Below are 12235 nucleotides of genomic sequence, written 5' to 3'. Positions count from 1 at the left end.
TCTTCCCTGCAGTGTCTCTGATTAATAGTTGCCTGTTAATTTTGGCTTTTGATTTATTATAATTATTTTTTCCCTGATCCCTTATTTGGTTCCCCTACATTCCTCCTACAAGTGAAACCATCCAGTATTTTTCTTTTTCCTTCTGGCTTATTTCACTGAGCATAAGCCTTTCGGCTCCATCCATGTTACTGCAAATGGCATGAATTTGCCTTTTTTGATTGCTGCATAGTATTCCATTGTGTATATGTACCACATCTTCTTGATCCAGTTATCTATTTTTGGGCATTTGGGTTGTTTCCATATCTTACCTATTGTAAGTAGTGCTGCAATAAACATAGGGGTGCAGATATCCTTTTGAATTAATGTAGAAAACATATTTCTTATAAAGAAAAGGTAACTAAGTGGGTCAGGGGTTGCCTAGGCATCTATATTAAAAACCAAAACAAAAAACAAAACCACACCATAAAATCATCCCTAGCGATTCAAATGCAAGTAAACCTCAGACCACACTTTGAGAAACCCTGGCCAAGAAAGTCTTCTCTGGCACCAGCTGAAGAGCCAGACTCCTGCTCCTCTCTCCCCACTCCAGCCTAGGGTAACTAGATGTCTGTCGGGATCTTGGGAAGAGACTATGAGCCTGAGAGGCCCACCCACATCAGGGTTTTAATCAGAAGAGGGCGTCAGCCCAGAAAGCTGAATGAGGCACTTGCAGACCAGTCCTAGGGAAGCAAATATCAACTCCTGGAGGGAGAACTCTATGGCACGTCCCTTATATCTCTCCCAGCTTAAGGCCTAGGGTCTAGTGATGAAGCTCTCGACATCATTGGATAACTGTAAATTCTCTGGCATGGCTACATGGCCCCTCAGAATCCAGCCTGCATTCCTCTCCAGCCCCTCTGCACATGCCCAACCCCAGCAAACACAACCCCTCTTGGTTCTCAAGAGCGTCAAGCCCCCTCCATTGGCCTTTCTGGCAGCTCTACCCAGCCTGCTCATTCCCAGCTCAGCCTGCTCATTCCCAGACATGCTTCAGGTCTCAGTCTAGAAGCTTCCCCCTGAAATTCCCTCTAACCCCCCCACACCTAGATGGAGTGTCTCTGCTCTCTGCTCCTTTTCTACCCCATAGTAAAGAGGTTCATTGTATTCCAAGACCTGACATACTATCTATACAAGAGATATTGAATGAATTGAACTGCTGAATTTTTTAGGAGTTGTTTACTTATTGTTGCCCCATGAGGCCAAGAAGTCCTCTAGGACCCAATGACTAGCACTTAGAAGCTGCTGAATTAATGTCTGGCAATGAATGAATGTTAGTGTCCTGACAGAAGAAGAACTGGTCTACCTGAGTGTGGAGGGAGTTCCCATCACTAGTTTTTTATTCATGGAGGCTGACCCACCCCTCTCAAAGAACTTGGGGGTGTAGCTGACAAACTTCAGTAGGGTAGGGTAATGATTCTACCCCATGCCCAGGGTATCTTCGAAAAGCAGCAGAGGCCCAGCCGTTGATCACTCATATCAGTTTGGTTCACAAGCAGTTAGCATTCAGGAAGATGAAGGAAATTCATTGCTAAGCAGCATGTGCCAGACCCAGAACCAGCCCCTGAATGTATAGGTATTTGCCAGGCCTGTCCAGACCCACTTGACATAGAAAAACCCCATCAGCCTTGAGGGAAGTTTCCAGAGTACTAACTCCTGAATATCTTCTGAGTAAAAGCCCACTCTGCCTAGCCAACTCCGGCTACTAGTACTCAGTGCACACTGTCTGGGCTCACCAAGCTCCAGGTGAGAAGGGCAGACACATCTGATTTTCCACAGTCCACTGGGGACATGATGTACTGGCCATCAAAGTGGGGGACACACAGGTTTCCATCCCAGCTCTGTCAGTGGTGATATGTGGGTACACATGTAGAGCAGGCTAGGAGCTCAAGCCCTAAACCCCAGGGCAGATAGTAGTCAGAGCTGTTTGACTTCTCATCATCTACCTTTGAAGGACAGATCTTTCCAGAATGTCTTCACAGTTCCCAAGTATGGGAAAATCCAGAATGTAGATGGATCCCTGCCAGCTTTCCCTCACCGCCCACCCTCCCCCAGGGAGATAAGCCTCCTGCAACTGAGGCCTGTGGGCCAAGCTGTCTGAATGTGGATTTGGGGCAGAAGCTCGGGAGAAAAGGGTTCAACCTGCTTGATTAGCTATATGGCCTGTAAGACCTGAGTCTGAGATTTCTCCTTGAAAAATGAGGAAGAGGGACTAGACAACAGATGTTTCCTGACCTTGGCAGTGAATGAGAATCTGGGTGGTGGCAAGAGAAAGCAACTTGAAAATACACGAATTCCCAAGTCCCATGCAAAAGCTCCTAAAGGAATCCGAATCCCTGGGGTGGAGAGGCTAACTCAAGCCCTGATCCCTCAACCCTGTGCTATTAGGGAGCCTATGACCCCATAATCCCACCCCAGGACCCTCTGCTGAGAAGCTCTTTGGGATGCAATAATCCCAGCCACATCCCATCTCTTTCCAACCTCTAAAGCCCTCAGACCAGGCTAGAGGAAGTCACCCCATCTCTTTCTCCAAAGACTCCTGGAGCCCGAAGCACTAGTGAATGAGCAATTTATTACCCATCAACCTGCCCCGCTTCCCAGCACCATGACCAGTAGACAATCTAGACACAGCCCTCACCGCACCGTCCTTGAACACAGCCTCAGGGCCCACCCCAGCTCGGTTGTCCACGCTCTCCCTCCCCCAGTCCTCCAAGACAGCACCAGGTCCGGGGATCACACCTCAGTCGAGGTGGGGAGGGACAAAAGGTGGGGGTGAGGAGGTAAAAGCTGGGGAAAGAGGAACCAGGTTGACCCCAAGCTTCTGGAACCACCACCCAGGACGAAGGGAAAGTGGGCAGGCTAGGGGAGGGGTCTGGGGTTGCCAGGCGACGGTTCAGGCAGGAGGTTCTTCTCCAGGAGATGCAGGGAAGCCACTCAGGTCTCGGCCAATGATCTCACTCACTGTAAAGGAGGGGCAATTGAGAGATTGGGCGAGGGGCGGGTGCCCTCCTTTTACCAGAGACCCCCAATCCATTCTTGTCAGGCCTGTCTAGGATGCCTCTAGGCACCTCCTCCACTGACTTATCTACCACTGGGCCTCGGCTTCCTCAGCGGGTCTTGACACCTAGTCCCAATTAAACTTTGTTCACCTCCACCCAGGCAGGTCCTCATCCCAGTCCTTTCCTGCTGGCCTGGCCTATAACGTTAGGGCAACAGCTATCAGCAGGGTCAAAGGCGAGTGCAGCCAGTAGGAGAAAAGAGAGACAAAACAGAAAGGGCCCTCCTTGCCAGTCTGACCACAGTCACCATGTTTAGGGGAAGCCAAGACAGGGAAATCATACATGCTTAAGTGGGACCTCGGCAAGCCACTGGCCCTCTCTGAAATTCAGTGCCTGAATCTGCAAATTAAGAAAGCTGGGTTGAATGGTCTTGCAAGTACTTCTAGCCCTGAGATTTTGTGATCTGGGGCAGAGAGCAGAGGTAGAAGGGTTGGGACAGGTACCCTCTCTTTGCCCTTCGGAATTAAGTTAGCCGGATTTAGGAGGCCACGCACACCTTGAACTTGCTTCCTGACACCCTCCAACGGGCTCTGAGGGACCAAGGATGCCCAATCTCGGGAAGCCAAGCTCCAGCCCTTAGCAAACATGCAGAGCAATCCCTTGCACACATTCAGACTCACAGCCCCCGTCCCACACCCACCTTCCTCCAGCGTGATACCCTGGATAGGGACACTGTCTCGGAAGCCGCTGCCGTAGCCACCCCTGGATTTCTCCTGCTCCGGAGCCCCCTCCCCAGGGCCATAGCTTGGCCCTACCTCATTGTAGCCCTCAGCAGGTGGGGGATGAACAGCACTCTGGGGAGGGAAGGGACCTTCAAGAGGTGGGGATGAAGGTAAAGGAGGCCGAAAGGGGGCCGGAGATGGGAATGGCAGCCCCAGGGAGAAAGGGGAACCCCGTCCTCCGTAGGGGTCACTAGGGAAGGGCCGGGGAAGGAAGGAAACCGGAGGTGGACGGGCACAACCTGTGGCACCCCCGGTCTCAGGGAACATCCGTAGGCCAGGTCTGTAGGATGGCGGGGGCCCCGTCTGGGGGTACAAAGGGGGTGTGCCATAGCTGAAACCATCTGACAAGTAAGGAGTTTCATAAGCAGGGTCTTCATGAGGATAGGAGGGGTAGGGGGGCCTGGGTGGTGAGAAGTCCATGTCAGTGCCAAAGGGGGGGCCCGATGCTGAAGGGAAGCCCCGGAGAGATGAGTCCGGCAGGGGCTCCTCTTTGAAGATCACTGGGTAAGTGAGGAAGCAGGAGGACGTGCAGGTAAGATATCTGGCAGTCTCCCCACTGCACTCCCTCCAGCCACCTTTCCATCCATCCCTTGGCCCCTCAAGAGAGGGACCCCACATCCCTCTACTCTACTCCCCATACCGCCCCACCACCCATTCCCCCAGCAGGGAATGTCCTAGAGCGCACCAGGCAGGAACTTGAAACTCTGGGTAGGACTGCGTTTCCTCCGTCCATTGGAGACATAAAAGTAGACCTGGACAGGCCGGGACACTCGCTTGTTGCTGTACTCTGGGACAGTCAGGGTCAGTGTCACCTGGGGAAGAGCAGAAGATGAGGCTTGGGGCTCTTGGGGGTCTAGGCTCAGGCCAGCCCTTCTAAGAAGCCAAACTTCACCTCCTCCTGACCCTTCCCATTTGCTGAAGTCCATTCCCTGGAGGTGAACCGGCTTCCGGACTGGCCAGGATGCCTCCACCGGAAGACAATAGGTAGCTTCTGGAGTCCGCACCCACGGGTATGGGATCCAGCTGAGAATTTTATGACTTCTCCCAGCCCACCCCCTCGGGCACCCTAGTGACACTGGTACCTCATTACTCTGCAACCGGTTCACCGAGGCCTCCTCCTCCCACTGCAGTTTTCCATCTGTGCAGAAGCAACAGAGAGCTCAGCCCAAGCCAGCCCAATAACCCCCTGTCCAGTCCCCCACCATTTCCCCTCCTGCTGGAGCCAAGGCCACACTCAGAAGGCCCTCCAAGACCAGGCTCACGGTGGCACCCCCTGCCTGTTTACCCCACCAAATGGAAGAGGCAGGATTTAAGACTGTCCCCAAAATACAGAGCAGCAAACTGAGATCCAGAGAAATGGCAGGGTCAGTCCAGGGACCCAAGTGGGTGAGTGACAGAAGAATCTTGAACTTTCCCACCCGGCTCCAAACATCCCCTTCCATGATAGAGCTGGAAGGAAATTCAAAAGTAGGAAAAGGTCCTAGCTTGATGGAAGGCAATGAGACCTCAGTTCTCATGACCCAGAAACTCTGAACCAGCTCTGACATGGCCCCAGGGTGCTAGATTTGAGTGTAGGGGCTGGGCCTCTTGCTGGGCAGTACTGGGGGTGGCTAAAGGTCTCGAGTGTAGTCCCTCAGTCTTTCCTTCTGCACCCCTGCTGTTCCACCCTGGGGCAGCTCCTGTAATCATAGCTGTGCTCCCAGGACCACACCTCAGGAGGGGCTCAGGGCAGTGTGAGGCATCCTTTCCTTCTCCTCAGATTATCTTATCCACATGAGGAAAAATGGATCTCCCAGCTGACGCCTCTTTATTTTTTTTCCCCTGGCATCTGCAGTGTATTACTGAACTCTGATCTTTGCCATTATGATAATTTAGAAAAGGTGAGCAGAACTGAACTTGTCTATGGACTATCCCAGACTGTCCTTCATCCATTCTTTTTTAGCCCACCACCATCCCTTATCTCTCTCTCCCTCCCACTTTCTTAACCTGAGTCCTCCTGTGTGCACTAATGTCCACTCGCATTTGTATTTTACTTTGACAAATAGTCCCCTATACCAATTCTCAGTATTTTTTTTTGTTGCTGTCATTCTGACTTGCTTTCCTATATAAAATTCTCTCAAACTCCCTCCATTCTGCTGAAAATGGTTGTACCCCATCTTTCTTTATAGCTGCCTAGTATTCCACTGTGTAGATATACCGCATCTACTTGACCCAGCTGTCTTTTGCTAGGCTAAATTTAGGCTGCCTCCATGTCCTAACTCTTGTACATAGTGCTAAAAGCTGACCCCTCTTAAATAAATAGAAAGAGTATCTTTTCCGCCCTGAGTATTTTAGATTCCTGTCACACTCCTGGGAAGCAGACAATATAAGAGGAAGGCTGTCTCATTTTACAGACAAGGAAACTGAAACAGTTAGCTAGCTCAGTGATGGTGCCAGAGACCTTTTACCTGCCGGTTCCAAGCTCCACCTGCCTGCTCCCCGCCTCAATAGCTACTCACCAGGGCCTCTCTCAATGAACACCACCTTGGAGTCTGGCAGAAAGTTGGAGCCAGTCAGCACTAGTTCTTCACCCCCTCTCACAGAGCAGGCACTGGGGCTGTAGGCCTCCACCTGGGGCAACTCCTGGGCAGAGCGCTGGGCTGCAGAGCAGTGCAAGAAAGACCTGGCTGGGCTGCATCTGGAGAGGAAGCCTCCTCTGCCCCCACCCCCATTGGAATAACTGCCACATGGCCCTTGAGGCCCTTCTCAGAAGCAGACATAGAAGTAAACCATTGGTATCCCCGGGGTTACACAGACCAAGGAAGGAGCTACTCCTGGGCAGGCAGAGAGTCACTCAAATAATTGCACAGGGCCACCCAAGGGCACATGGAGGACAGGGTCTCTCTGGTGCACCCCAGAGACAGAGGCAAATCAGAATACTGTCCCCACCTTGTCCACCATAGAAATGAGGACTGGGTCCGTCACAGGGCTATGCAGGACAGACAGAGCACAGGGCACTAGGCAGAGGATTCGGATGGACACAGACAAAAAGTTTGTAAGAGACAGAGATGGCACAGGGCCTCTTTGCTCACAGCACTCAATGGGCACCGACGCTGTCTGCACGGAGACAACCTTCCCGCTGCCCTGTGGCACGTGTACCCGGAATACCAGCCGCACACGAGTGTTCTTGCGCCCGATGTCTGTCTCGCCCTTCCGAAGCTCAATGTCTGAATTTCGAAGCTTCAGGATTCCAGCACAGTCAATGCTGAAGGCAAAGAAAGGAAGGCAAGTCCATCCAGCTGAAGCCAGAATGGTGATGCCCCTCAAAGAGGGAAGCACCCACCCTCCAGCCAAAGTCCTGAATGGCCTTCTCTAGGTACCTCAGGGGACTATGGCTATTTTAACCCAGATATGACGTCTCCAGAGTACCCAGCCCCAAAAGTCCTCTCTTAGGTGGTGAGAAAACCTGCAGTCAGCTTTTAGGGATGAAGTGTAGCTCTTCTGGGGAAGGGAAGGAGCTAGCTCAGGCCCAGTGGAAACGACTGTTCCTAAATGCTTAAAGACGGAGGGGAAACAGAGTGGGAACCTACTTGGCTGCCATGTTGTTCTCAGGAAGCAAGGTCATTTCCAACACCTTGGTACCGCTGACCACGGCTTCGTAGCTGGCTGTGGCCACCATCTTGCCCGTGATCCGGTGCACCTGATAGAAGGCATGAGGCCGCAGGTTCCTTTCATCTGCAGTGCCGATGAACATCTGTAAGGTCAGTGGCTTCTCGCTGTAGCCTAGGAGCTGGGAGAGGGAGATGGAGGCCAGTCAACTGGGATCCCCGCTGTCTCATTTTTCATCCATCCCTGGGTTTTCAGTCTACCAGGGGGTGAGGATGGTGAGAGATAAAGGACATCCTGGAAGGGATTCCCAGGAGGAATTGGGCACCAGTTGTGGAGAAAACGTGGCCTGGAGTGCACAGTGTTATTCTTGGAGTAAGGCCCAAACTGGGCCGAGCAAAGGAGAAAATCTTCCAAAAGAGACAGGCCCAACTCAACAGAGACAACCTAACTCCCAGTGAACTTTGGCCTCAGCCTAACCCCTCCCCCACATCTGGCAGTCCACCACTTTACAGAGTAGACTTGAGGCTGATATCCCATGGGATGACTACAGCGGGGGTGGAGGGACAGGGGAGTAGAAAATATATCCGGGTCCTTGGAGTGCACCCTTCCTCCCTCCAGGCCCTCCCCAAGGCTGCCTGCAGGGTCATTGCTGAGAGGGAGTGTGGGAAAGGGCAGTGCCATGGTCTGCACAGCTGGAGCCCATCCGCAAGGATCTGGGACAGGAGAGGAGAAAGGCTTTCAGGCCTGCCCTCTTCCCTTACCTTGACGACAGGGTGACCACCAGGCGCAGCTTTGACAGCTCCTCGACTGCCCTCTGTCTCATAGTGAGCCCGGTGGTGGGCTCTGGGCTGCACCTCGATCCTCAGCTCCAACTGTTCATACTGACTGGGCAGTGGCCAGTCCAGAGGGGGTAGGGCAGAGGTCCTGGGCAGGAGAGAAGAGCACTGACCATCTGCAGCCTTAGACCTCAATCAAGATAGACCCCTGGGATGTGAGGGAGCTGGAGGGGAGGGAGAGTAGGGAAGTCAGAGTAGAAATAAAGAGAACCCAAAAGCCCAGAGGGGCTAGCCTCAGGGCCCCTTGAGACAAGAGGATGGTTCTAGGCCTGAGACATGGAGATGGTACTAGGCCTGAGATTCCCTTTTATCCAGCCCTGAGCACAAGGCTCAGATGGCAAGAATTCACCTGGATACAAAGTAACCTGAAGACCATCCTAATCCCCAGATCTGGGTGGGAAGAGTCAGACAAGAAAAGACCTTAGAAATGAACTCCTTTGTTGTTCAAATAAAGAAACACAAGTCCAGAAAGTAGAATGCAGAGACCAAGCAAGGCAGTAACTGGGAGAGCAGGCCTGAGTACATCCAGTGCCCAAGCCCACATCTTTCATACTAGTTGGTGCTGAACAGGTCAGTTCCAGGGAGCTGGGGGTTACCGAGGGGCAACATTTTTATACTGAGTTCCCAGATTCCCTAGGCCAAGGGAACCCGACGAGACATTGCTGCCAGGTGACATCTGGACACTTCTGGGGACATCTTGGTTTGTCATTTAGGGGAGAGGGTGCCACTAGCATCTTGTGGGTAGAGCCCAGAGAGGCTACCAAATCATCCTACAATGCCCAGCATAGCCCCCACAAAAAGGAATCTTCTTGTTCAGTATATGAGTAGTTCTGAGGGTGAGAAACTCAGTCCTGGGGGAACCCCTGGAAATGCGTATGGAGGCTTCTTTACCCAGGAATTGCAGAACTGGGGGTAGGAGACACCCAAGAGGAACTCCTCTTATACCTAAATGGTCCTCCTAAAGGGAAAGGGAGACTCTTTCTTCATTGGTCCATAGGGGGTGATTATCCTTGTGCAAATTGTCTCTCTGGTGGGGGTGCTTGTTTTTTAAATTCCCTCTAAGCTTGGGTGGATGGCAGTGGCCATGCTGGTGCAGATTATCTTTTGAAATGCCAAGAACACAGAACTAAGACCTTTCTTCAAACCCATCCCTTGACCCTCCCGCTCCCCAAGTGGGTGGAAACCTCCAGTGCCAGCCATTACCCTCACCTGAAGATGGGACTGTGTCCCCCAATCCGGGCCTTGGACCAAGCCAGTGGGGAGGGCACCGCCAAGTAGTCCATGCCAGCCACCTCCTTCCGAGGACCCCCAGGAGGAGCCCCAGCCTCCTCTGGTCCGGAAGGCAACTTCCCATTGCACGGGGCAGGTTCCTCAGGCCGAGGCAGCGCAACAGCCTGCTCACTGGAAGTCCGCCGGGTCTTCTGGGGGATGCTCTCCGCTGCCGCCGGTGGGGCAGTCACATAGTCAAAGGGACCAGGGGACCCAGGGTCTCGGGCCATAGGCAAGGGGGGTGGTGGAGGTGGCTCAGGCCCCTCCTCCCCCAGGCTGCCACGCCGGGACAAAGCTGGGGAGGCTGAAGATGGGGTTCCAGAGCTGGAATAGCGCCTCTTGCCACAGGGAGAGGCAGGCCGTGGGGAGGCTGGACTGGGCCCTGGAGCGCTGAGGAGTAGCCAGTTATCCTCTGGCCCCCGGCCTCCCGGGCTTGGGCCATACAGGTTCCAGGGATCATCGGGGGTCCATGGCCTAGGGGATGCCCGGGGCGAGGGCAGTGGGGAGCCCAGGCCAAAGCGGGAGGCTGCCTCATTTAGCTCAGACTCCACCTCATCACAGGCTGCATACAGGGCTGCCTCGTCAGAGGCGTCAGAGAAGAAGCTCCAGGAGGACAAGCTGCTGCTGCCAGGGCTTGGGCTGAAGAAAGGGCCCCCGCCCTGGCCCCCTGCCTCTCGGTAGCCACCGAAGCCTTCCGGTGGGGGATAATCCCTGGGGGAGCCGTCCCCCCAGGCATCAGGATTGTCCTCCTGCGTGGTTGGTGGGTCAGGCGTAGGAGAGATGGAGGTGATGCGGATGCTGGGGCACTCAAGCACACGGCCTCCCCCAGCCCCCCCAGGTCCTCCTCCCAACACCCCCAGCCTCACTGACCGGGCAGGCTGGCTCTCCCAGGTGCCAGGTGAGGGGGCAGGACGGGGTGGTGGTGAGTGCATGCCAGGTCGAGGGGGTGGAGGCCGGGGTATGCCAATAGGGGCAGCACCGTAAGGAGGGGGCTCCCCCAGGGCCAGACGGAAGCATGGTGGGGTGTCCTCTGAGTCCAGTTCTGTCAAAATGGGAAGGAAGGAGGATAGGGGGAGGATTACCACAGGAGATGGGGAGAGAGAGAAGCAGGTGAGATGTTTAGGTTCCCTGCGTGGCCGTGGCCAGGCCCCCAAGCGCCGCTGTGCTACCCCTCCTCAGCAAGGAGCGGCCTCTAGGTGCCCTTCAGGACCACAAAGACAGAAGCAAAGTTGGACCTCGGAAGGTGGAGGAGGTAGAACCAGGCGTGCCGGGCGTTTCCCCACTCGGAGAACCTCACATTCTGAGCCCCAAACCTGGGACCTGGGGTACCGGAGGGGGCGGGCCTTAAGGTGAGGGAGGCGGGTCGAGACGGGCTGGAGCTGGGCCTGGAGGCGTGTAGAGGGAGGCGCTGGGCTGGGCTGGGGGCGACTCACACATGAACCCAATTAGCAGCGGTTCCCAAACCCCCAAACGGCTCTGGCAGGAGCCCCAGTTGCCATCGCAACGGTGGCCAGGGAAGCGGGGGCGCCAGGGCAGTGGTGACGAGGGAAGGTGGCTCCTCCCTCGCTCCCCCCAATCTGGGGGCGGGGGTGTAGTGAGGGGGTGCAGCGTGCCCGCCCGGCCGGGGAGGGGGGAGGGGGACGCGGGCAGCGCGGATTCCGTGCGAGCGGCGGCCGCCGCCCCCGGCTCAAGCCCCGCCATCTGCCTCTCATTGCGGCCAGACGGGGAAGGGGGAGGGGCGCCTGGCGGGGCCAGAGAGCACCCCGGCCCCGGGCGGCCGCTCCGCCCGCCTGAGGCTGGGTCCGCCGGGGCAAGCTCCAGAGCCCAGCTCCCCTTCCCCGAGCGGGGCCCGGCGCCCCCAGGACCACAGCGCCCGCCCGCCCCCCATCCCGGTGACAGTCGGCCCAGCCTGGAGGCGGCGCGCAGCCAGCGGCACCCCCACCCCCACCCCGTCACAACCTAAAAAGGAGAAAGTGGTGCCCGGACCCCAGCCTCACCTCCGCAAACCCTCAAGCCCCCGGACTCCCCTCAAACACTGACCCCCTCATCTCTCACCCCAGACTCGCTGCCCTGAGATCCCAGACTCGGGGTCACCGGGCCCTTCCCTCACTGACCCCAAGACCCCGTCCCAGTCCCGCACTAACCTTCCCCCGACCCCCCCGCGCCCAGCGGGGGGGCCTCCTTTTCCTCCCCGAACACCAGCTTAAATTCCAGCTCCTCATCCTCGCAGCTCGCTGCCCCCATGGATCCGGCCAGAGCCCCCAGGTCCCGGGCTGGGTGGGAGGGGGAGCTCGGGAGGCGCCGCACCTTCACCCGCGGCTCCCTCCCTCCCCTGCTCTGAGACGCCCCCTCGGCCGCCGCCGCCTCCCTCCGGACGCCCCCTCGTTATTATAGAAGCTTTTCCAAACTTTTTTCCCCAAACTTCTTCAAAGTGCCCCCCCAACCTGTCCCTGATTGGCTGCCGAGGATGCTCCAGCCCCTCCTCCAGGGATGAGATGGGAAAACCACGCGCCCCTCGTCCCCCCTCCCGTCCGCCCTCAGCCCGCTTTCAGGCCCTCCCCCTCAAAAAAAAAAAAAAAGAAAGAAAGAAAGAAAAAGAAAAGAAAAGAACAAAACTGAATTGGAAAACGGTCCCTCGACCTTGGTACGGCCATAATGATGCCTATTGGCCTGCAGCTGTGACAATCATTTCCTGCACTGAACACTACACCCCCCCCCAACTCGG

At 55.5% G+C, this 12235-nt stretch overlaps 1 protein-coding gene across 2 annotated transcripts; it reads right to left on the bottom strand.

Moving 5' to 3' along the window:
• Positions 1 to 2929: 2929 nt before the first annotated feature.
• Positions 2930 to 12235, bottom strand: NFATC4 (nuclear factor of activated T cells 4; the record flags this gene model as incomplete). Of its 2 annotated transcripts, none has more annotated exons than XM_084241174.1 (10): positions 11655 to 12235; positions 9451 to 10552; positions 8167 to 8329; positions 7387 to 7586; positions 6889 to 7061; positions 6316 to 6456; positions 4900 to 4955; positions 4503 to 4629; positions 3736 to 4317; positions 2930 to 2997 (listed from the first exon to the last, which is right to left on the bottom strand). In XM_084241174.1, exons 1-10 carry the CDS (start codon positions 11752 to 11754, stop codon positions 2930 to 2932), a joined length of 2712 nt encoding a protein of 903 aa, XP_084097300.1. In that variant the 5' UTR covers positions 11755 to 12235. The 2 variants fall into 2 exon arrangements, with proteins under 2 accessions (XP_084097300.1, XP_084097301.1); XM_084241175.1 differs by having other exon boundaries at positions 4057 to 4317.

This window comes from Talpa europaea (assembly GCF_964194135.1).
Source record: "Talpa europaea genome assembly, chromosome: 8".
In the NCBI taxonomy this organism is placed as follows: Eukaryota; Metazoa; Chordata; class Mammalia; order Eulipotyphla; family Talpidae; genus Talpa; species Talpa europaea.
The sequence above is the reverse complement of the archived record's forward strand: the minus strand, read 5'-3'. Positions and strand labels throughout refer to the sequence as shown.